Below are 26,347 nucleotides of genomic sequence, written 5' to 3'. Positions count from 1 at the left end.
GTCTGACAGCAGCAGGGAAGAAGCTGTTCTTGAGTTGGTTGGTACGTGACCTCAGACTTTTGTATCTTTGTCCTGAAGGATGAAGGTGGAAGAGAGACTGTCTGGGGTGTGTGGGGTCCTTAATTATACTGGTTGTTTTGCCAAGGCAGCGGGTAGTGTAGACAGAGTCAATGGGTGGGAGGTTGGTTTGTGTGATGGATTGGGCTACATTCACGACCTTTTGTATTTCCTTGCGGTCTTGGGCAGAGCAGGAGCCCATACCAAGCTGTGATACGACCAGAAAGAATGATTTCTGTGGTATATCTGTAGAAGTTGGTGAGAGTCATAGCGGACATGCCAAATTTCCTTAGTCTTCTGAGAAAGTAGAGGCGATGGTGGGGCTTTCTTAACTATAGTGTTGGCATGGGGGGAACATGATTCTGTTTATGCAATTCAATTTCTTTCGAATTCTGTTGATTTGGGATGTGAGGCCATTGCTAACAGACAGAATGTACAGCAGTTAATCCATGGGCTAATTTCTAAAGCATGTTTCAGATTGAGGCAGTTTCCTAATGTTAATTCTGTATGATGCCAATGTGAAATTAACACCCCAACTAACTCCTGCAGGACATCTCCGGGTGATTCTGGGCCTGGCTTTGAAATGTCTCAATGTTTCCTCCACTCTCCTCCTGCAAGCCAGATCATCTCAAATTCAAAAGAGAAAAAAAGAGAAAATGCTGGAAAATCTCAGCAGGTCTGGGAGCATCTGTAAGGAGTGAAAAGAGCTGATGTTTCGAGTCCAGATGACCAGCTTTGACAAAGGGCCAATTGTTGTAAAAACCCATCTGGTTCACTGATGTCCCTTTAGGGAAGGAAATCTGCCGTCCTTACCCGGTCTGGCCTACATGTGACTCCAGAGCCACAGCAATGTGATTGACTGTCAACTGCCATCAGGCAACGAGGGATGGGCAATAAATGCTGGCCAGGCAGAGACACCCATGAATAAAGAATGACCCCCCCCACCCCTGCCAGTTTACTGGGAGGACAGAGAGAGTTCATCCAATCCATCGGTTCACTAATGTCTTTCAGGAAATCAATCTGTGCAATGCTGACTGAGTCAACACAGGGATGCAAACTCATCCTTGCTCCTCAGTCAACACTTGTCAGAAACACAGCGGAGCACTGATACCCATCCGCAACGCTGAAACAGCGAATGCAGAATGATGTTGGTGGCAGTTCGCGAAAAGACTAGAGTTTATGTAGGTGTGAGTGGGATTGAATGATTGTTGAATGATTGTTTGGTAACAAATACAATCTGCTATTGGCCTTTTCTGGAATGTCAAAAATGGGGACATCAGAAGATTCTGACTGGTAAAGAACTTGAACGGACTGAGAGTCACTAAAAGTTACTATCTGTTGCTGCCTCTAGTTCTCTTTGGAGAGACATTGGAGGATAGAATTCCAACAACCTCAATCTCTACTTGACCTCTCACCCAAATGAGCTAGCCACATGCTGAGACGGTGGAGGGGCGGGAGGTTAATTTAACCCAATGCACCAACGATGGACTGACATTATCTAATCAGCTGATCACGCTGCTGGAATGTGAAATTGAGAAGGGCGTAACATGGGCAAACAACATGGTCATTTTCCACTGAGTGAGGTTAGGGTGGATTTACCTTGAGTGATTATTGGAGGGATATTTAGGAAGATGGGAACAGGAGGAGGCCATTCAGCCCTCAAATCTGTTCCATTTAGATCAGAGCTAATCTATAGTTTAACACAATCTCTTACCCAACAAATATCTATCAATCTCACTCTCAAACTTTCCAATCACCTTGCAGCCTCATTGTGTATTTGATGATGAAATTCTGGATTTCCACTCACCCCTCACATCACCCCTGCCTTGATCTTGAAGACAGTGTCACTTTTTCTCGACTCTCAGGCAGGGATATTGGGTGTTAGAGAAGGATTATCAGAGCTAACACAAACCCCCTCCTCTCCTGAGGAACACACACTGTCCAGGAAGTTTCCTGTGAACAGGGAAGGTGGGGATACCAGCTGATGATGCTCTTTTCTGGATTGGGGTACTGAGGGAAGTTGCAGAGTATCAGTCACTGCGTGGCTGTGACCTGCTGGCTTCAGCAGGGTTGCTCTGAGTGACTCTCTGAATAGTTTAATGAGAAAATCAGGAAGACTCTCTCACAACAAGCTGCTTTGTTCCGCTGTGCTCCTTCAGTCTGTGTTATATGGTAAAGCACTCTATAAACACCAAGGTATTAATCTGCAACTTCCCGAGACCCCAACCTGCACAGTGTCCATAGAATCCCTACGGAAGGCCATCTGGTCCATCGGGAGTGAGGGACAGGAGGGACAAGGAGGTGAGGGTGAGGGGAAGGGGAAAGGTGTGTGAAGAGGGGCAAGTAGGGGAGAAGGAGGAACAAGGAGGTGAGGGGAGGGGCAAGGGGGTGGGGGGAGAGGCGAGGAGTTATGGGGAAGGGCACGGAGGTGAGGGGAGGGGCAAGGAAGTGAGGGGGAGGGGGAGGGGAAAGGAAATGTAGGGGAGGGGCAAGGAGGTGAGGGAGAGGGGCAAGGAGTTATGGGGAGGGGCAAGGAGGTGAGGGAGAGGGGCAAGGAGTTATGGGGAGGGACAAGGCTATTCTCTCTCCACAGATTCAGTCAAACCTGCTGACTTGCTCCAGCCTTTTCTGTTTTTGTTTCAGATCCCAGCATCTGCAGTATTTTGCTTTTATCTTCACTTTGAGAAAGTGGATGTTGTGTATTTAAGTTTCATTTCAATTTCAGACTAAAAATCAGTATGTAAGAAGGAAGTGTCCAATAAACCATGTAGTTTATTTGCCATGTCTTTTAGAGATTTAGTGTGGAATTTTACTGATCGGTAAAGCCGAGGTTTGTACGATCCCACCTGAGGCCAACAGAGAATCCTGTTCTCCGAGCCTCCCCTGCCCCCGGAATTGGGGCGTGCCGGTAAAACTCCAGCCTTGACTATATTTTGTTTATTTGATGCTTTGGTTGAGAAGCAATGAGTTGGATCTTGGAGCTATCGTTTCCTTCAGACCCCTCCCTCCCTCCAATCAGACACATCCACTGAAGCAGCGAAACCTTCCACAACATCCAATCACTCAGAAATTAACCTTCCAGCTTCCCGGGATTGAGGCTGAGATGTCGGAGTGAGTCAATGTAGAGGCAGCTTTAATAAAAGCAAAATACTGTGGGTGCTGGAATCTGAAATAAAAACAGGAAATGCTGGAAAATCTCAGCAGGTCTGACAACACCTGTGGAGAGAGAAGAGAGTAAGAAGTCTCACAACAACAGGTTAGAGTCCCACAGGTTTATTTGGTAGCACAAGCCACGAGATTTCGGAGCGCTGCCCTTTCATCAGGTGAGTGGGAGTTCTGTTCACAAACAGGGTATATAAAGACACAAACTCAATTTACAAAATAATGGTTGGAATGTGAGTCTTTACAGGTAATCAAGTCTTAAAGGTACAGACAATGTGAGTGGAGAGAGGGTTAAGCACAGGTTAAAGAGATGTGTATTGTCTCCAGACAGGACAAAAGAGAGAATAGAGCCAGCGTTTTGAGTCTGAATGACCCTTCATCAGAGCTGACAAAGGGTCACCCAGACTCGAAACGTGAGCTCTATTCTCTCCGTACAAATGATGTCAGACCTGCTGAGATTTTCTAGCATTTCCTGTTTTTGTGTTAGAGGAAGCTTTACTTTGTATCTAACCCCGTGCTGTACCTGTCCTGGGAGTGTTTGATGGGGGACAGTGTAGAGGGAGCTCTACTCTGTATCTAACCCCGTGCTGTACCTGTCCTGGGAGTGTTGGATGGGGACAGTGTAGAGGGAGCTTTACTCTGTATCTAACCCCGTGCTGTACCTGTCCTGGGAGTGTTGGATGGGGACAGTGTAGAGGGAGCTTTACTCTGCATCTAACCCTGTGCTGTACCTGTCCTGGGAGTGTTTGATGGGGGACAGTGTAGAGGGAGCTTTACTCTGTATCTAACCCCTTGCTGTACCTGGCCTGGGAGTATTTGAATCAAAGCTGGGTGTATTTTTATGAATTCATTTACAGGATATAACATACTAACTTCTTCATGCTGAAGCTGATAAAATTCACATGTGAAAACTGAGTGTTTACTTCTGAAAAAACTGGCTGACTTCATTGTCTCCTCCACAATCACCCCACACCCCTTTCTATAACCACAAACCGGTCCGAAGTAAATCAAAAACTGTCAAAGATATCAGCGTGAATTGGCAGCAGAGAGCGCGTACAGTATTAAGTGATAAGGTCCAGAAATGTTACAGTGATAAAGGATACTACAGAGCTCAGTACTGGGAGGAATGATAAACACTCCTTTGATGTACTCAATGAAATATGGGCTGTATCACCCTGGCAGATGAGATCTTTAGAAGCTGGAGAAGTAAGGAAATGGTTCTTGATCCAAATCTGCAATGTGGCCAAACTGCTTATAAACCAACACAGACAGCAGGTCCCAGGAGAGGGAGAAGGGGGTCAAGGCCATTTCCTTGGAGGGTGTGTAATACATTTAAAGATGTTGGGTGTTCGCTGATGGGCTTCACTCCTTTAACACATTTTGTCTCTGTTCTGTTTACATTAGATGCAGTTCAGTGACTAAAGCTAGCGGGGTAACAGGCCTGTCAAGTTGATTTATGAGCACATCAACCCAAGTTTCTGTGTGTTGTACAAGACTGACAGCGGCAGTTCATTAAATCTAGGTCCTGAGTGACTCAGAACTTGGCGTCAGACCTGCTGCTTAAACGTCAACTTTAACCCTCTGAGCCACACCACTTGTTTTTCAATTTTCTAGCCTCCTCTGCTGGAGGCGAAGGCTCCTGTTGTCGATCCACAGGTGTCGGCAGCTCCCCAAACGCTCGGCCCAGTAAGTGAACCTTCATGTGAGCAGTGCGAGCCAGTGGGCTGGTCCCTCTCGGGTAGAACCTTGGAACGGTTATCATTGCCGGATTAATATCCAGGATGTATACACTCACAACCTCCGGGCATCCCAAAGCCCGGATTCACAGCCAATGAAATACTTCTGAAATGTACTGACTATTGTGATGTGGTGGCTCACTTGTGCACAGCAAGATCCCGTATAATTCCATATGCAACAAAGTGTTAATGACCAAATAATGTGGTTTCAGCGACATCTGTGTCAAGGTAAATATTGATGAAGATAACTGGAGTGAATTCCAATGCTTTTCCATAACTTAGCACCAAAGCATCGTAGAATCCCTGCAGTACAGAAGGAGGCTATTCAGCCCATCAAGTCTGCACCAACAACAATCCCACCCAGGCCCCATCTCTATAACCCCACATATTTACCCTAGCTAGTTCCCTGACACTAAGGGGCAATTTAGCACGGCCAATCAACCTAACCCTCGCATCTTTGGACTGTGGGAGGAAACTGGAGCACCCAAAGGAAACCCATGCAGACACGGGGAGAACATGCAGACTACACACAGACAGTGACCCAAGCCGGGAATCAAACCCGGGACTCTGGCACTGTGGCGCAGCAGCGCTAACCACTGTACCACCACGTCGTCTCAGCATGTCCACCTAACAGAAAAGACACAGTTTTGATTTAATGTCTCACCCAAAGACTACACCTCAGACACTGCAACACCCTCTCAGCGCTGCACTATGAGTGTCGGACTGAACCATATATTCAATATTCTGGAATGGAAATCTGAACCCAGAGACAAAAGAGTCAATCCCTGAGACACAGCCTATACCAGTGGCTTCACAATCCATTCAGACAACTAGGGATGGACACAGAATGGTCAAACCTACCCACAATGCTCACTAAATACTAAAATTGACAATACTAAAAATAACAATAGAAGTTGGGGATTGGATCGAAGAATTCTTCCTTTAATTTTCCCTTTAATCTCAGGATGTAGAGAATGAAGTTTTGCAATCTTGAAGCCATTATGGGTTTAAATGGATAGGTGTGACCACAAAGACTGGACAGAGAGGGTCACCAGGCATGGGAAATGTTTAAATATTTATTCCTCTGTGCCTGGGCATCAAGCTTCTTGTTAGCGTGGTATGATGCCAGTCAGGCAGTGGGCACCCAGTCCTGTCACTCTGGCGCATGGGAATTTGAAAACCAAGGAACTTGTTCTGGCTCTAAAGTTGTACCATGGCTGAACACACAGGAACATTTCTGAGGACCTTGGTCTCTAATTCAGTCCAGGTTTGTCATCATTGGGACAGGCGAACAGAGCATGTGTCAAAACTTAGCAACTTTCATTTACGGAGACACACATATAACTTTGAATCCAACCACCACCACTTTAATCTGTTCTAAGATAGGGGAGTAAATAACACGGCAATACTCACTCTCTGCATAGAATTTTTCAAAATTATTGCATCGACAATATGCATGGAGTAAAGCTCCCTTTACGCTGTCCCCATCAAACACTAAAACCTGGTGTTGTCAGACTTTTTACCCCATCAAACACTCCCAGGGCAGGGACAGCACGGGGTTAGATACAGAGTAAAGCTCCCTCTACACTGTCCCCATCAAACACTCCCAGGACAGGTACAGCACGGGGTTAGATACAGTGTAAAGCTCCCTCTACACTGTCCCCATCAAACATTCCCAGGACAGATACAGCACAGGGTTAGATACAGAGTAAAGCTCTCTCTACACTGTCCCCCAACAAACACTTCCAGGACAGGTACAGCACGGGGTTAGATACTGAGTAAAGCTCCCTCTACACTGTCCCCATCAAACACCCCCAGGACAGGTACAGCACGGGGTTAGATACAGAGTAAAGCTCCCTCTACACTGTCCCCATCAAACACCCCCAGGACAGGTACAGCACGGGGTTAGATACAGAGTAAAGCTCCCTCTACACTGTCCCCATCAAACACCCCCAGGACAGGTACAGCACGGGGTTAGATACAGAGTAAAGCTCCCTCTACACTGTCCCCATCAAACACTCCCAGGACAGGTACAGCACGGGGTTAGATACAGAGTAAAGCTCCCTCTACACTGTCCCCGTCAAACACTCCCAGGACAGGTACAGCATGGAGTTAGGTACAAACTGAAGCAATGCCAAATATTTCAGTTCCAGCTACAGTGAGGTTTCTGCTAATGTTTCCCGGTGACCTGGTTCTTCCAGGATGATAGTCCCAGCGATGTAATCTGTGCGGTGAAAGCTTTGTGCCAAATACCAACTGATCGGCAGACCAGGATTGGTGTAACTAACACAGTGTGTAACTTTCATCCCTGCAACCATTGGGAAGGAATCTTGGTGTGCCCAGGGTCTGGGATAGACGACAGCACAACCCTCAAATTCCACTTATCAACGTTCCCTTCCTCAATCCTAAAAATACATCAGCAATTTTACAACCCTTGGAAAGGTCATGGCCTTGACCATTCAATCTATCAGAAACACTCAGTCACATTGTCTTCATTAGGGGCCCATTTCCCTTTGCTCACACTGACTGCACCTCCCCTGGGTTTGCACGGACTGTGCTCTGCACTCTCCATTCATTTCTCCCACGGGTGACCTGCTGTGTGCTTAGAATACACAACTCAGAACCCACAAAGTTGTGCCAGATGGACAGAGGGTGCATAAGCTCAGAAACTTCACACAGGATGAAGAGAATGAATAGTTTTGCAATCTTGAAGCCATTATGGGTTTAAATGGATAGGTGTGGCCACAAGGACTGGATAGAGAGGGTCACCAGACATGGGAAATGTTTGAATATTTATTCTTCTGTCCCTGGGCACCAAACTTCATGTTTCAATCGTTTCAACTGCTGACTAATTTTTGTTTCCTTGAATTTCATCCTCATTGAAGTCAAAAAATGTTCATTGAGATGATTTGAAATCTTTCCTGTTCGTTACTCATTATTCATGTTAATTTCTCACCCACAATGCCACAAGCTCCTTACTTCTTCAGTAACTTTCCACAAAAACGTATTTCTAACGTCTTTGTTTCTTCTTGCAGTTCATCCTGGAATGGGAAATCTCACTGGAGTCTTTCAGGATCAGAGAGATTATGGCATTCTGATAATGTCACTGGGTTAGTGATCCAGAGGCTCCAGGCTCACACTCTGGGGACTTGGGTTCAAGCCCTACCATGGCTGAGCTGGGCCTGTGCGCTTACACAGTACAAAGAATGGCATGGAAGGACAGATCGAATGATCTGTTATGGAGCCCCATTACTGAGGGACATGGGAGGAAGACATGGAGACGTTGCAGAAGAAAATAGCAGGCCAGGGACAAAGACAGTGGACGGAAATAGGTCCCATTAGTGTAAGGTAAAAGAAAGGAGCAGAGTAATAGAGAACTAAATCACAGTAAGAGCTGCGGGGAGCAGGCTTTATGCAAAGTGGGCATGAGAGTAGATTTGAGAAGACAGCTGGAGGTTGGTTACTGCATGCCAAAGACCATTGGGACAAAGGTACAGCCCAGGATCTGAGTCTGTTTTTGGAAGAGGATGCAGAAGTCCGGGGAAAGGGGTATCGGAAGGCAAGACTGAAACCTAGTGATGTGGGCTGCTGTTGAAACCGTCTGAGCAGGAGCCACTTTCAGAGAGAATTCCAAGATGAGATCTTCAAAGGCAGAGATAGGAAACCTTTGTGAGAAGGTTGGAAGGTGAGATTTTCCAGTCCCACCAGAAGCCAGCTTGAGGGATGGGAAAATGTGGACAGCAGAGAAAAGCTACTGGTTGGATCAGGAATTTTGGTCAGAGTTTCGGTGAGATCAACTGGCTCTCAATATGATAAATGTCTGGGTGGGTTGTTGAGAAATCCATGGAATCCGCTTTGGTCACATCTGTCATCTATTGTGTAGTGAAGTGTGTCTGATCACAGCTCAGCAGTTAATTCACATGTATCTCAGACTTTGAATGTTAGAGTGTAAGATAGATGTTGTTAATTGTTTTATCTTTCTGACCTTGTGTAGTAAGGTTTATTTGCTCGAAACCCTGTGGAATCTTATAGCTTTCTTCTCTTAGCTTCTAAATTTCAAACTTTATCTACTTTAAACAGAATGTTATTGATCTTGGATTGGATTTCCCCCTGCAACTTGAGGTCTGACTTTAAAGTACTGAAGGTTTTGGTGGAGTCCGTACAGACACAGGTTGCTACTTGTGGCAAAGACCAAATTGAGAAGGTATATAAGAAGGTCGCTAATCAATTCATTGGGGATTCAGAAGAAATTTCTTTTTCTGGAGAGGGTGAAAACATGGAACTCACTATCACAAATAACACTGCCACATTTGCTGAGTTTTTCCAGCATTTTCCTTTCAGTTTTCTGCCATCCACAATATTTTGCTTTCATTAGTTGGATAAACTGGGTTTGTTCCCTTTGGAAAGTGGAGGCTGATTTAATCAAGGCGTATGAAAGGCTCAGGTGGTGTGAGCAGGAAGGACAAACTTCTATTCGCAGGAAGCTCAATAGCCAGGAGCTACAGATTTAAAGTCACTGGTGGCACAGTGGAACAGTAGCTCGTGCTGCTGCCTCACAGCGCCAAGGATCTGGGTTCGATTCCCGGCTTGGATCACTGTCTGTGTGGAGTTTGCACGTTCTCCCCATGTCTGCATGGGTCTCCTCAGGGTGCTCCTGTTTCCTCCCACAGTCCAAAGATGTGTAGGTTAAAATACAAAGGGAGTCAGTGGAGACTCAATGGGCTGAAAACCTCCTTCTGTACTGCAAGGATTCTATGATTTTATCATTAGTGAGGAGTTGAGGAATAATGTTTTCTTCAGAGGACGGTGGGGATCTGGAACTCGCTGCCAGAAACACTCGCCACAATTTAAGAATATTTGGATATGTATTGGAGGTGCTGTAACTGACAGGGCTATGGACCAGGAGCTGGGATGTGGGATTAAATGGGATAATTCTGGCTGGTAAGACCTTTATGAGACAAAATGGTGGCCTTTGTGCCCTAGGGGTGGCACAGTGGCACAGTGGTTAGCACTGCTGTCTCATAGCACCAGGGACACAGGTTCGATTCCTGTGTGGAGTTTGCACGTTCTCCCCGTGTCTCCGTGGGTTCCTCCGGATGTTCCAGTTTTCTCCCACAGTCTGAAAGATGTGCTGGTTAGGGTGCATTGATCTGAATAGGCACCAGACTGTGGCAAATGGAGGAATTTCACAGTAACTTCACTGCAGTGTTAATGTAAGGCTTACTTTGTGACTAATAAATAAACATTGAAAAGACACCCTTTTACTGTAAACTGTGTGTATGTTTGTGTGTGTGTGTGTGTTTCTGTGTGTATATATCTGTATGTATGTACGCATGTGACTGCATACATGTGTGTGTATATGTATGTGCAACTGGATGTTGACTAGGAGCAGGACTGTGATGCTCCTGCAGTCAAACAGCCATCCAACGTTCGCTGCTTAGTCTCCTGTCATTAGGGTGGTGTACTTGATGAAGGAAGATGTGGTGTTTTCAGTGTGAGGGAAGCGAGGCAGCTTTATTTAAACAATAGATTTCCACCCAGTGTCTCCAGAGTAACATACCTCTTTAGATTGTTTGATAGCCTGCTGTTGTTGCTGTTGCTGTTGTTGTTGTTGTTGAGTGAGCAGCTGAAGGTGCAATTGTTCCTGTTGCTTCTTGTAATACTCCTGAAGCTGTGAAAAAAAGGAAGAGAGAAAAGACATAGAGACGGGAAATACAAAGGATCAGAGTGAAAAAAACCCCACAGATGAAGCAATCAGAAAATTAATATCAGAACAATAAGCAGCGCACGGTACAAACTTCACCGCTATTCTGCGTTAGACAACACCAATTAAATTCTCGGTGGAAAGTTAATTATCTGTCAGTGCTATCCCACAGGGTCTATGGGATCATTGTGTGCTGGTGACATGTAGATGAGGAACCTGTAAAATGCTGCTTGGGATGACTGCTATGTTTAGAAAGATTCGAGAAATATATTAATTTAGAAGCGTGGCTCATTTAAAGTGAAAGGAATGATTACAGCGAGCACATCTCGTGTGTGTCAGCACAACTGGAATTCACTCCTCTGCCGACACATCCTTTGTGTGGCGAGCTGGAAGCCCATTTGGTGGACAGGAGGTTCATTCAGCCCCTCAAACCTGCCATACTTTTTTTAAAATCCAATTCAATCCAATCAAGTCCAATTCAGAGTCTCAGTAAGTTGGGACATTCCCGATCCAAACTGACAGGATCTCACCTCCTGTCTTGGGCTTGATCTACAAGATCCAAGCTGATTGGAACAGGCATAGCTCCTCCTCCAAGGCTTGATCTCATTTGCACGTTAGCCAAAAGGCCGAGATGCCGCTTTTAAAAAATGCGGCAAATGAAACTGAAATATAACTAACAACTTTCAACCGAGTACAGCATGTCAATACGACTGTTTATCTTAGCCAAAAGGCTGAGGAGTGATGCCATACTATTCCATTCGGTAATGGCTGAGCTGTTACTTTGCTTCATGCAAACCTGAGCCCCTAACCACTAACCCCTAACCCTAACCACTAACCCCTAACCCTAACCCTAACCACTAACCCCTAACCCTAACCCTAACCCTAACCACTAACCCCTAACCCTAAACCCTAAACCCTAATAACCCTAATAACCCTGACCCTAATAACCCTAATCCCAGGGCTGAAATGGTCGCTACGAGAGGACACAGGTTTAAGGTGATGGGAAGCAAGTACAGAGGAGATGTTAGGGGTAAGTTTTTCACTCAGAGGGTGGTGAATGAATGGAATCGGCTGCCGTCGGTGGTGGTAGAGGCAAACTCGCTGGGGTCTTTTAAAAGACTTCTGGATGAGTATATGGGATCTAATGGGATTGGGGGTTATAGATAGTTCTATGGCTTGGTAGGTATAGGCTTGATCGGCACAACTTGTGGGCTGAAGGGCCTGTTTGTGCTGTAGTGTTCTATGTTCTATGTTCTAACCCCTAATTCTAACACAGACCCTAACCCTAAAAACCCGAACCCCTAACCCCTAATTCTAATCCTAACCCTAACCCTAACTCCATCGCTTGACCGAGCCACAAAACTATCAATCTCAGTGTTGAATTTTTTAATGGAGTCGCCTCAGTTTTGGCTGTTTTTTTCTGGGAGAGAGTGTAGATTCCCAGTTCACTCTGTGTGAAGAGATCCTTTCTGACCTCCCTCCTCACTGCCCTGATTCAAATTTAACATTTCTGCTGCAGTTTCTCTCGATCGACCCGATTAATTCCTCAGCTTAATTTAAACATCATTTAGATTACCCCCTCGATTCCCGAACGTAAGTGGTTAGAAATCTGTTCTGTGGAGCCTAGCCCCTCATTTAACCCTTTCAGTCAGGACATTATTTCACTCAGTTCTTCCCTCGTGCCTTTGGGAATTTTCAGTTGTGTTTTTTGGCTCCAGACACATTTCACATCCTCAGTGTGGAGAGAATCTACTCATCGCTCCCCCTGGAACAGACTCAGACAGGACTGTCTCCCTCCACACCCACTCCCCACTCCCCATCCAAGACCGATTGCCCACCCCCCCAGACTGACAACCCCAATCTCCCAGACTGACTGCCCCCCATCCAAGACTGACTGCCCACCCCCCCAGACTGACTGCCCCAACCCGAGACTGTCTCCTGCCTCTCACTGCTCCATCTCCGCCACACTCATTGCCCCATCCCCTACACACACACACACACACACACACACACACACACACACACACACACACACACACACACACTCTGACTGCCCCACCGCCCCCACATTGAATTCCACTTCTCTTGATGGGCCGAATGGCCTCCTTCTGTGCTGTAGGGATTCTCTGATTCTCTCCCACAGTAGACCTATGTGAAGGTGACACTGCACTGACTGGTGATCACCCAGTAGCCTCTTGGTTTATGTGACATGGAATCTGCTGGGTGATTTGGAATGACCCTGGGTTACTACACAAGAAACTGCTTTCAGCTACTCTGTGCCAGGGGTGCGGTGATGTGGGTGGGGAGGGTGACATTGAGGGGGGGTGAGTGGTGTCAGGGGGTTAGGGTGTGGGGGGGAGAGGGGGTGAAATGTTGTCTGTTTCTGAAGGTTATATTTTATTTTATGTTTTATATGGTCAGTGGTAAGCTCAAGACTAAATCTGCTCATTGGCCAGGGTTGTACAGACTCAATGGGCTGAATGGCCTCCTTCTGCACTGTACGGATTCTGTGACTGGTAAAGGAATGGATCTTGCTGAACTTCAATCATCGATGATTGGTTGGAGTTACATTGGGGATTAAACCCACTATTGAGGAACGAGTGCCCCAGTGATTTGTGCCCCAGCGAAGGGATCTCCGCTGGCAGCTGAGATGTGAGCTCTCTGCTGAATCAGTTAGTGGGCTCTGAGAGCTCTGGGGCAGCCGGATGCCAAAGGGTAAAAGAGGAGCTGCAGACTGAGCAATGATGTGGTGTGTGTCACACTGAGCTGGCGCCTGGAGCTCTCTCCTGTGTAACGCACCCTTGCTGCTTACCTGCTGCAACATGACAGCTTGCTGCTGCTGCAGTAACGCCTGCAGCTGTGGTGGAGACAGAATCTGCTGCATCTGCTGTGGGGTGATCACTTGTGGACTCATCATGGCTACGGACACGGGCACCTGCAAACAGACAAAACACCAGACACGTTTAATGGAGTTTTCCAAAAGTCAGGAAATGCTTGATTAAGTAGATCAGAATCAGGAACTGATTTCTCTGGGACTGGGGTCAGAGCACACACACTGCTAGTGGAATCATACAATCTCCACAGTGTAGAAGAAGGCCATTCGACCCATCGCGTCTGCACTGACCACAATCCCACCCAAGTCTCATTCCCGCAACTCCAAATATTTACCCTGTTAATCCCGACACTAGGGTCAATTTAGCTTGGCTAATCAACCTAACCTGCACATCTTGATTTGATTTGATTTATTATTGTCACAAGTATTAACACACAGTGAAAAGTACTGTTTCTTGTGCACTATATAGACAAAACTTACCATTCATAGAGAAGGAAAGGAGAGAGTGCGGAATATAGTGTTACGGTCATGGCGAGGGTGTAGAGAAAGATCAACTTAATACGAAGTAGGTCCATTCAAAAGTCTGACGGCAGCAGGGAAGAAGCTGTTCTTGAGTCTGTCGGTACGGGACCTCAGACTTTTGTGTCTTTCAAAGACAAAAACAATGTGGAACTATATCAAACCAACCATATTCTACGAGTCGAAAGGTGTTATAACCTAACAATTATCTGTTCAAATTGCATCTCCGGTATAAGATCCAGGGACATTAAATTAAACACAGAGTATAGAACAAAGGAGAACAAGTTCAGACCAGTGATCAGAAGAAGATGGAGGAGAGAATGTCCAGGGTGTGTGGGGTCTTTAATAATCTTTATTAATCTTTGGTAAATGAGGCAGGGGGAGAATTCTGTGTGTTGTTGTGTTGCTGCAAGGCTGGTGGAAGCAGATTCCAGGGGATTGAGTGAATACGGGAATGGGAAAAGCGTACAGAGCTCCAGGGAAAGAGTGAGTGGAGTGGGACTGATTTCACAGCTCTCTCAATGAGTGACACAGGCACAACAAGCTGATTGTCCTCTTTTTGTGCTGGACCTCCCAACCCTGTAAACAGCACAGGAGTGAGCGGGAGACGGTGTCCAGCATAAGGTGATGAAGGGAAGTTGAAGGAACAGTTGTTTAGCCTGACACCTCAACTTTGACCACAGAGACAATGTGAAAATAATTGAACTGATTGTCCAAAGTAAACTGGAGTTTTATCTCTTCCACAGTGACAGAGAAAGCAACAGTTTCAATCAGGAAGATGCATCCTTATTGTCCAACTCCATTTCCTTGAGGAAGTTGACACCCCATGTTTCTGGTTGAAGTGTCCTGTAGCCAGATTTCCAAAATGTTTTGGACATAGTTTTACATCAAAAAGATCCTAAACTTAAAGCTCTCAGGATTTGTGGCAGTATTAGAGAATTAATCAGAAAGTGTCAGCAGGGCAAAAAACAGCAGGGTGTGGTTAGGGGAGGAAATGCCACAACGTGGTGCTGGCTGGCAGGGGGTGGGGATGGGGGGGGGGGGTGGGGGGGTAGTGGGGGGAGGAAGGAAATGGTGGGGGTGCAGGGAATGGGGGGATTGTGAACGGGGCTCCACAAAGCTTGCTGATGGGACCCCTGCTGTTTCCAATTTACATCGAAGCCTAGATTCACAAACTCATTGTAAAGTGACAGTACAAAGTCTCACAACACTAGGTTGAAGTCCAACAGGTTTATTTGGTAGCACGAGCTTTTGGAGTACTGTTGGGCTTTAACCTGGTGTTGTGAGACTCCTTACTGTGCCCACCCCAGTTCATCGCCAGCAACTCCACATTAATATAAAGTGAACACATTCACAAACGCACCAAAACTGGGACAGGCCTCCCAGAGGAGGAGATATCACTCCAGGATTCGACAATGGGTCGGATAAAATATATTTGAGCCAGATAATGGCACAGTTAAATTCAATTTGTGACTTTTAAGGGGCATTTTGACAAATACATGAATGGGATGGGAATAGAGAGATACGGTCCCCGGAAGGGTAGGGGGTTTTAGTTCAGTTGGGCAGCATGGTCAGTGCAGGCTTGGAGGGCCGAAGGGCCTGTTCCTGTGCTGGAATTTTCTTTGTTCTACAATACTGTCAAATGCAAAGTGCTACATTCAGGAGAGAAAAGTAAATGTACACATTCTGCATGGACAGCTTCAACTTGCTGAAGGATGAAGTTGAAATGGACTTTGCCACGTGAATGGTGGGCAGTAACTCCAGGACATCACTGCAGGAGTTCCTCAGGATCCAACCATCTTCAGCTGCTTCATCAATGACCTTCCCTCCATCACAAGGTCAGAAGTAGGAATGTTTGCTGATGATTGCACAATGTTCAGCACCATTCGCGACTCCTCAGATACTGAAGCAGTCCATGTTCAAAAGCAACAAGATCCGGACCATATCCAGGCTTGGGCTGACAAATGGCAAGTAACATTCACGCCACACAACTGCCAGGCAATGACCATCTCCAACAAGAGAGCATCTAACCATCACCATTTCACATTCAATGACATTTCCATCCCTGAATCCCCCACTATCAACATCCTGGGAGTTACCATTGACCAGAAACTAAACTGGACCCAGCCATATAAACACTTTGGCTACAAGAACAAGTCAGAGGCTGGAAGCCTGCAGCAAGTAGCTCACCTTCTGACTCCCCAGAGCCTGTCCACAAGGCACAAGTCAGGAAGTGGTGGAATATTCCCCACTCACCTGGACGGCCGCAGCTCCAACAACACTCAAGAAGCTTGAAACCATCCAGGAGAAAGCAGCCCCGCTTGACTGGCATCCCTTCCACAATCATTCACTTCCTCCACTGACAGTGACAGCCATGTGTACCATCTACAAGATGCACTGCAACAATTCACTAAGGCTCCTTAGGCAGCATCTTCCAAACCCATTACCATCTAAAAGGACAAGAGCATCAGATACCTGGGAACACCACCAGCTGGAGAATTGCCCTCCAAACCACTCACTATCCTGATTTGGAAATATGTCAGCCATTCCTTCACTGTTGCTGGGTCAAAATCCTGGAACTCCCTCTATAACAGCACTGTGGGTGTACCTACACTTCAGGGATTGCCGTGGGTTCAAGAAGGCAGCTCACCACCAGGGCAATAAGAAATGGGCAGTGAACGCTGACCTAGCCAACGATGCCCACATCCCTAGAATGAATTAGAAAATAGATTCATCCCTAACCAACCAATTCAGGAGAGCGATTGTCAAAGACAAAAGCAATGTGGAACTATATCAAACCAACCATATTCTACGAGTCGAAAGGTGTTATAATCTAACAATTATCTGCTCAAATCGCATCTCCAGTATAAGATCCAGGGACATTAAATTAAACACAGAGTATAGAACAAAGGAGAACAAGTTCAGACCAGTGAAACGTAAACCTCGGAATGATATCAGGAAACTTTTCCTTGCTTCAAGGCCAACACTTACTTTCCCGGAGAAGTGTAGGAGGGAAAGCTCGGAATCTGTGGATGCAGAATCTGGAAGTTTCAATGGGAGCAACCACAGTGGTTGAGTAAAGGGCCAGGGTAGCCAATGAGGTTAAACCGAGGCTCAGCGTAACCAATGAGGTTAAACTGAGGCTTCAAGTAGCCAATGTGGTTAAACCAAAGCTTTACCTAATGGGTTTTTTCAAAGCCACCTCAGCCAATTGGTTAAGGTGGAGGTTCGACCAATCCCAGGAGGGCTGCAATGCCTCATCCTGTCCATGTGGGGTTGTGGTTGGAATTAATTTGAATTGGCTTTTTTTGATTAGAATTTAAAGAAACGCCACAATGTCAGTCTGGACAGGTGAATGACGATGGGGAGAATGGCCTTCCTCTTCTGTGAAGATGAGAAACAGGGAGAACTTCTACACTGTGTAACTGAGATTTTAGTTGTGAAGTAACTTGTTCGGCATCCAGGATATTTGAGCGTGCAGTGGGAATGGATGTGAGGGAAAATGGGCCAATTCCCCGATCAGCGGGTCAACATTGGGAATTGCCTTCCTGAAACTAAATTAAACTCATATCCTATTCTAAAAAAACAGCTTTAGTTATATTTCTGGATTGAGGATATAGTCCGAGGGATTGAGGGATAACCTTGTTAATCTCTTCGCTAATGTAAATGTTGTTCCATATTACTTGTTTATCAGGCTGGCAGGGAGACACAGTGAACTATCCTCGGAGCTTGGGTTCAATGTACTTTGTCCCTTTTAACAGATGGAGTGTCAGATATAACAGCCAATGGTTCAGTGCAAGTTATATTAAAATGTAATTTCACAATGCCTCTGACACACTCAGCACTCTCTGCATCTGCCCGAAACTGGTTAATACAAATTATATATTAAAAAAATTTAAATTGCTAATCAAAATCCATCATCTTCTAATTGGTTTTCAATTAAGTGTAGCAATCCTACTAATTAAATCTTCACAGCTGTGACCCACTAATAGCACCTGACATCACTTCCTGTGCAAAACACAGCATTAGAGGCAGTTTTTAGGGTCATTGATATTGCAGAATGGATTGCTGGTTGTGAGCTGTCCATCTCACCCAAGTGACTGTTCTTCGTGTGTGAGTGTGTTATTCCTGCACAGGACTCGTTCCGAGACGTCAGATTAAAGCCTTGTTTCCTCTCTCAGATGCACGTAAAAGGTCCAATGGCATAATTTAAAGAAAAGCAGGGATATTCTCCTCAACCTGCACTGCCTCAAACAACTTAATGGCCACTTACCCAGTAGGCCATTTGTGGGATCTTGCTCTGTATACTTGTGTGGGTGCGACAGCAGAATTGACACTGGCTACATTTAGGTACACTGAGTTGAGAAGATGCTGGCTTTGTACAAATTCTCTGTTTTTGAATATCGGTTTTCCTTTTGTGAATAATTGTGTTGGGCGACAGAGTTAAAGAATCCAAATAAAGCTCAAACCTGGAAGTGATTCAAACGAGATTTGGCACCTGTTCCTGTGATTCCAGGATCAGAAGAGGTCAGTGAAATAAATGGGCAAAAGAGTCTATCCGAGGGTATTGGCCTTTCACTGACCTCTGGGTTTAGGCTTATGTTATTTAGGAAAAAGGAGATGGTATTGCATTTTTACAACACCTTATTTCAAGTACGTTGACTGCAATTTTGTCAAATGCAGCAGCTATTCTCTACACAACAAAGATCTGACAAACAGCGATAGGTGAATGATTTGAAAATCGGTTTACTATTGGTTTGATTGAAGGAATGTTGACACCAGAACCTCCTGTTTACCCTCTAATCCTACCATGGGATCTTTAACATCCTTCTAAAGCAGCCGACAGAACTGATTTCCAGTTTTATCCTAAGGTTGGCACCTTGGTCAGTCTAGTCTCTCTGGGTGGGATTTTATGACCTCGCTCATCCCAAAACTGTAAAATCCCACCCAAGGTCAACAGACGTTCCCATGCTCGACCTCTCGCCCTCTGTGCTTTCCCCATGGCAGGCGGGTTGCTAAGATTCTGGCCAATCTGATGAACTGAAATAGACCTCCCCAGACGGGACTGATGGAGATGTGGAGGAGGCTCTTAAACTCTCTCAATTCTGATGGCCGATCCTCCTTATTTCAATGTCAGCGTAGAGCAGACCCAGAGATTTAATTTTAACATGGATCAGACACTTAACAGCTGCTTCAAACTCCACCATACTGACATTTCTAATCAGAAATGAGATGTCTTTATATAAATAAGTGGAATTACCAGTTTCATTCCAATTGGCTTAGAGTCAGATAGTTTTACTTGTGAAATCAAAACAGAAAATGCTGGAAAATCTCAGCAGATCTGACAGCATCTGTCAGGAGAGAAAAGAGCTGACGAGGATTACCTGGATTCAAAATGTCAGCCCTTTTCTCTCCTTACAGATGCTGCCAGGCCTGCTGAGGTTTTCCAGCATTTTCCCTTTGGGTTTCAGATTCCAGCATCCGCAGTAATTTGCTTTTACCCAGTTTTAGTTGCGAACCAGGGTACACCTGGAACGGGATTATACTTGGATCAAATCCACTTCATGGAAGATCCTCAGAGTCAGAAACAAGTGGAGGCTTTCCTCTGGGATGGATTGGAACTCCTGTTTGATACTGAATCGTTAATGTGCCAGAAAGGCCACATTACTGATCCCTCCTTCTGTTCAATATTGAAACCACGACTGGGAGACGAGGCCAAATTAGGGAAGATGTGTGTGGGACTGTGTGTGGAGGATTGTGTGTGGAGGATTGTGTGTGAGGGACTGTGTGTGTGGGACAGTGTGTGTGTGGGACAGTGTGTGCGGGGGACTGTGTGCGGGGGACTGTGTGTGGGGGACTGTACTCCAGACTGTTCCCTCATCACTCCAAACACTCTGCGTGTTGCTAATCAGATTGTTCCTTTCAAATATGTTCCTTTTCCATCAATCGAGAGCGAAGAGCCTGTTCTTCCTCCATCCGGCGATTCCCTCCCTGAAACTGGACCTTGCTGCACTTTAACCAGGTGGGAATTGGGAGATTCCAGGGTTAAGGTCCCATCAGATTTAACTCTCATCAATGGACAGCGTGGATTCAATCAGTGATTCTATTTTTTCCTCCTTCAAAATCCTCCTGAACTTTTCCATTTGCCAGCGGTAAGGTTTCTGCCTCTTAACAAACACAAAATGTAGCCAAAGAAAATACTTTTAAAAACCCATCTCTAGCAGACAGTGCAAGGCTGCAGGAGAATATTGAGACCCTCTGGAAAACTTGGGGGTAAAAGAGAGGTGATCTCCTCTGGAAATTCTCTCTATTGTGAGACAGGTATCATTGAGCAGAGTGAGGAACAGGTTCGGACACATCTGACATTTTCCAATTAGTAAACATTGTTAATGCAATTTGAGTTAATTAATTCAAAAATTCGATGGACTTTCAAATCAAAATGAACGTAAACAGTAGCTGATTTGTTTGAAGCCACAGAGTCTGTTCTGCTCCTTGTCACCGCCCAGCGAGCCTGGATGGAAAGTGTGTGTGTGGACAAAGAGAGACAGACTGGCTTCAGCTCTCAAACCTGCCCAGGTGAACACCATGCTGCCACCCACACTTTAACACTGGGGCTATTCCAGTGCAGTGAGGGACAGAGGGCAGGGAAGTGGTTGGAACAAAGGGGGTGGGAAAGTGGATGGGGACAGAGGGGGGAAGCAGGTTAAACCTGGTTAGGATTGGGGTGTCAAAGGGCAGCCTTATCTTGGGAAGCCTGACAGTGACAAAGATGGATATCAGAAGCCGTTACTTAGTGACAACTGGGTCCATGGCTCACTACAGATCTTCAAATTGGTGTGTTCAGTAGCTCGAACACAGTCCTTCTCCATTCCTGTGTCTGGTCCACAGTAATAGCTCCTTTACATTAGTGAATGAGTCCAAGCTGAGGCCTCACTCTGTGACAGACAGATAGCTTCTTATACAGCATCTAGCTCATCTTCTGCTGCCTGGAAGTTGTGAATTGCAGCATTCCTTTGCAATGTCTGCCTGTGGCATGGTGATATCCACACCTCCATGGTTACTAAACCGGAAAGCTGTGTTCCCCGGGGTGAATAACGAATTGGATTGATTGTTACAGCAGAGAGGCTGTGCTGGAGAATGATCTCTGAATGTCTCCACAAACCAGGTGTGATTTTGAGGCAGAAGTGTGATTCCTGGGGAGGGAAGAGGCACTCACGTGGCTTCTGAGGTGGTCCGATATCCCACTATTCCCTCCTATACCACTAGAGGACAGACTTACATCAAAATGCATCAGGAGCAGGATAAAGACAGGTTAGACATACAGCGAGCTCTCCAATGCTGACACCTGCCCAACACTGGGTCAAAATCAAAATACACAACACCTGGAACCTCCAGGTGTGTCCAGAGAGTATTCACTAAAAAAAACCCTCCTGTAAAGCTATTCCAGTTAGTTCACATTGGCAGCAACTCACAAGCGCTGGACTGGATCTAAAACACAAAGAGGAGACCAACGATCAGGGGCACTGCCACAGGGCAAGGTGGCAAACAGTCTCACTGTGGAGGCAAAAGGCCAATCAAAACCATCCCAGAGAGTTGAGGACAAAACCCAGGCTGACACCAGCGCTGAGGGAGTGCCGCACTGTCAGAGGGTCAGTACTGAGGGAGTGCCGCACTGTCAGAGGGTCAGTGCTGAGGGAGTGCCGCACTGTCAGAGGGTCAGTACTGAGGGAGTGCCGCACTGTCAGAGGGTCAGTACTGAGGGAGTGCCGCACTGTCAGAGGGTCAGTGCTGAGGGAGTGCCGCACTGTCAGAGGGTCAGTACTGAGGGAGTGCCGCACTGTCAGAGGGTCAGTACTGAGGGAGTGCCGCACTGTCAGAGGGTCAGTACTGAGGGAGTGCCGCACTGTCAGAGGGTCAGTACTGAGGGAGTGCCGCACTGTCAGAGGGTCAGTGCTGAGGGAGTGCCGCACTGTCAGAGGGTCAGTGCTGAGGGAGTGCCGCACTGTCAGAGGGTCAGTGCTGAGGGAGTGCCGCACTGTCAGAGGGTCGGTGCTGAGGGAGTGCCGCACTGTCAGAGGGTCGGTGCTGAGGGAGTGCCGCACTGTCAGAGGGTCGGTGCTGAGGGAGTGCCGCACTGTCAGGGGATCAGTGCTGAGGGAGTGCCACACTGTCAGAGGGTCAGTGCTGAAGGAGCGCCGCACTGTCAGAGGGTCAGTACTGAGGGAGTGCCGCACTGTCAGAGGGTCAGTGCTGAGGGAGTGCCGCACTGTCAGAGGGTCAGTACTGAGGGAGTGCCGCACTGTCAGAGGGTCAGTACTGAGGGAGTGCCGCACTGTCAGAGGGTCAGTACTGAGGGAGTGCCGCACTGTCAGAGGGTCAGTACTGAGGGAGTGCCGCACTGTCAGAGGGTCAGTGCTGAGGGAGTGCCGCACTGTCAGAGGGTCAGTACTGAGGGAGTGCCGCACTGTCAGAGGGTCAGTACTGAGGGAGTGCTGCACTGTCAGAGGGTCAGTGCTGAGGGAGTGCCGCACTGTCAGAGGGTCAGTACTGAGGGAGTGCCGCACTGTCAGAGGGTCAGTGCTGAGGGAGTGCCGCACTGTCAGAGGGTCAGTACTGAGGGAGTGCTGCACTGTCAGAGGGTCAGTGCTGAGGGAGTGCCGCACTGTCAGAGGGTCAGTACTGAGGGAGTGCCGCACTGTCAGAGGGTCAGTACTGAGGGAGTGCCGCACTGTCAGAGGGTCAGTGCTGAGGGAGTGCCGCACTGTCAGAGGGTCAGTACTGAGGGAGTGTCGCACTGTCAGAGGCGCAAGAGCATCAATATTCAAGAAATTGGCAGGCGATTCTCACCAGTGACCACAATAGTATTTACACTTCCAATAAAGCCATTATGACAGATTATGTTGGTCATTTTCTCATTGCTGTTTGTGGGATCTTGCTGTGCCGAAACAGCTGCTCTGTTTCCTACTTCACACCAGTAACTACACGATGGGCATCATCAGCTGTAAAGCCCTTTCTGATATCCTGGAGATGTAACTGCTACAAGCTAACATCTTTATATGGTTCAAACAGGGTTGCTCACGCCTTCACACAATCACAGAATTGTTAGGTCACAGAAGGAGGCCATTTGTCCCATCATGTCCCAAAAAGAGCATCACGACTCACTGCCATTCCCCTGACTTTTCCCTGTCAGTCTCCATGTTGCTTCTATTTAAATAATCACCCAATGCCTCCTGAAGCAGGAGCAGCAGGTAATCAGGAAAACTAACGGAATGTTAGCCCTTATTTCAAGAGGGTTGGAGTACAAGGGTAAGAGAGACTTGCTATAACTGTACAAGATGTTGATGAGGCCATTGGTGGGATTCTCCCAAGAAATTCTCCTTGTCAATCTCATGTAAAAGCTGTAATAAATCCTGTTGTTCCTTCAGCAGGATTTTCAAAGTGAATCTCCCACGCTCGGTGCACTGCAGAGTGTCCCAGAGTGAGTCACGCTGAAAATCAGTGAATGGGGCCTATTCCTGTTGGCCGGCAGCATAGTGCTGAGGGAGCCACTGCGCGTGCGCCGATCTGTCATAGCAGAGATTGGTGCATGCATAGTAGCCCCACACTGCCAGCCTCCCGATTGCTGGCCAGTCCCATAACCCCCCATCTCTGACCCAGGACCACAACCCCCCCCATCCCCAACCCCACCCCCATGATTCAGTCGCTGGCTTCCCGGAAATGTCCGGGCAGCCTTGATCTCCCCCTGCCCCCCCAGCAATCCCAATCTCCTGATTCCGTCTCTCTGCAAACCAGCGGTCCCAGTCCCCTCACCCACCTCATCACAGTCCCAACCCCCACTCATACCCTGATGTCCAGCCCCGATCGCTAGCGTCCCTCCTTCTGTTTCTGCTGAATGCAGAGTGGCAGTGGGACATCCCATCCCCACTATCTCCCCCCTTCCACCACACCCCCCCCCACCCCCCCCCCCCCCCCCCCCCCACCCCCGCACCCCGTGGCCCTAACCTTGGCACTGCTTGATACCCGTTGTGCAGTGCCAAGCTTGTACAGGTGTCGCCTGCCCCAGAGCCAGTCCCAGTGCCCCAGGAATCTAACGCTCTCCCTCCTGCAACATCTTTCCAGCCACATCTGCCTTATCCTCCAGCTTCTCTGCTTCCTCCCTCACATGTCCTTGGGTTTAAATTGGAAAGGGCAAAAGGCTCTCACCTTGTTCTTGAGTTTGCGAAGCTCAGACAGCTTTCGAATGTAACAATTGGTTTCACGTCTCTGGGTTAGAGGGAAAGAGAATCAACCCAGGTTTCAACTGTTGGCAAGGGTCATTTCCATCTTGGTGACTCGGGTTATTAATCTGACAGAGAACAGGGACACCCTCCACCCTCCCCATCCACCCTCCCCCCCCTCTGCTCCTCCATCCCTCTGCCCCTCTGTCCCTCTGTCCCCCATCTCTCCATCCCTCTTCCCCTCCATCCCTCTGCCCCTCCATTCTTCCGCCCTTCTGCTCCTCCATCCCTCCACCCTTCCACCCCTCCACCCTTCCACCCCTCTGCGTCACTGACCTCACGGCTCCTTACACGCCTCAATGTTATCTTTTACTTTATATTTTTCCTGATTGTTCCATTATGTTGAAAATGCTGTTTAACTGTAACTGTTTTCAATCCAGTTGCACATGTGGGTGAGGACAGGATGGGACACTGGGTGGTAACTCACGCAATCCAATAGTCTGCTGCCCACATTGTCTACAAATGGTGACTTGGGGGGAAGGGGTGACAGAGAGAGAGAGAGAGAGAGAGGCCAGCTCGCCCTCTCTGCCCACCCTGCTCCCCCCCAGCCTTCACTAGAGTCAGTGACTTTCCAACAGCCAAAGTGAAAGGCAGGAGAGCAGAAAGGAGGTAATTTCATTGAAACTTACAGCAGAAAAAGAGGCCATTCAGCCCATTATATCTGTGCTGGCTCCTTGACAGAGTCATCCAATTAATCCCCCTCTGTGTTCTTTCCCCAGAGCCCAGCTCGCTCCTCCTTTTCCAGATTTCATCCCACTTGGATCTCTTTCAGAGCGGAAGTCGCTCCGTTTGGATTCAGATATTGTAATTAATCATTCAGGATTCAGCCGGTTAGTTTTGGTTCGTTTGCAGCTTTTTGTACTGATATCACCTTCCTTCTGAATAACTCTGCTAGCCTGATGATGAATATGGAATTCATACGTTCCACTTTCTTCTCTTCTTGGCTCCAAAGCGTGTGTTTTTTTAATAAATATTTATCCCGTACTCCTGCAGGTTACACACTGCCAAATCATCGGCAAATTTACTGCAAGCCACATCTAGCCTCATATCCTGCGGGGCCCAGTCTTTGTGCAGTCCAGCTCTGCTGCCCTGTGCCAATACACATTCCATCCATTCAAATATTTTCTTCTACTCAATGCTTGTTTCATTAGATCAGGAAATAAAAGAATCTTTTTATTAGAAAAACAGGCTTTAATCCATTACTAACAGTAACATTGCTGGAAGAGATTGATTTCACTATGGATGGAATTTACTTTTCTGCTACCTTGCCAAATGCGGATCCAGCGTGCCTCCATTGGCCGCCCTCTTGTTGCTGGGTCTGAGGGTTGTGAGTTCAAGTCCCACGTGAGGACTTTGCTCCAACTTTAAGACAGTGCCTACATTTCCAAGAGTACTTCATTGGCTGGAAAAGGCTCTGGGATCCCCTGAGGTTATGAAAGGTGCTATATAAATGCATGTCTTTATCACATTACCCAGGCTAACACTTTAGGGCGGCCACAATGTTTGAAGATAATGCCTTAAGGACAGAGAATTAAACTGAAGCCTGGTTGTCTATTTGAGTGGATCTTTCCAATGCTGAAACACAACTGTTTGGTAAAGGGATTTATCTTGTGTCTCACAGCTTCTTCTCCGAGCCAGTACCCAGGGTCCATGTCCACGAGACAGTGAGTCACAGTCCGGAGATAACAATGCTGTCACTGCCTCTCTGAATTCCCCTCCTCCACAGGATAGACCAGGCAGATTCCATCGCAACACTGCCAAAACAAACAGAACCACTTCTGTTTGAAGAATGACGCTGAAAGTAGGAGCAAATATCGAGAAGCGGAGGAATGCAGCAAGAGAGAGGCAGGAAAAGAGAAACAGATGGAGATTGGCAGTGAGAGGAGGGGGCGAGTGGTGTAAAGATTGAATGGGTCTTGCTAAACTGCTGAGGTTTGGGTTTGAGTTCAGTGAGAGCTGTGTTCAAAGGCAAACTTGTTTTGGTCAGAATTCTAAAGTTCCAGCAGGGATGAGAGAGAGAAAGGAGAGGAATGTGATGGAGGGGAGAGAAAGAAAATAG

At 47.0% G+C, this 26,347-nt stretch overlaps 1 protein-coding gene across 3 annotated transcripts in view; it reads right to left on the bottom strand.

Annotated features, from left to right (window-relative positions):
- The window catches only part of foxp4 (forkhead box P4), a 339,940-nt gene that overhangs the window by 78,110 nt on the left and 235,483 nt on the right, over positions 1-26,347 (bottom strand). For all 3 annotated transcript variants that reach the window (XM_080210242.1, XM_080210241.1, XM_080210243.1), the window contains exons 4-5: positions 13,472-13,594; positions 10,516-10,626 (exon numbers count right to left, since the gene is read on the bottom strand). In XM_080210242.1, coding sequence (XP_080066368.1) covers positions 10,516-10,626; positions 13,472-13,594 — 234 coding nt within the window. The remainder of the gene's footprint in view (positions 1-10,515; positions 10,627-13,471; positions 13,595-26,347) is intronic.

This window comes from Carcharhinus amblyrhynchos, chromosome 22 (assembly GCF_965287045.1).
Source record: "Carcharhinus amblyrhynchos chromosome 22, sCarAmb.v2.hapA, whole genome shotgun sequence".
Lineage (NCBI taxonomy): Eukaryota > Metazoa > Chordata > Chondrichthyes > Carcharhiniformes > Carcharhinidae > Carcharhinus > Carcharhinus amblyrhynchos.
Note: the sequence above shows the minus strand (reverse complement) of the source record. Positions and strands in the feature narration are given on the sequence as shown.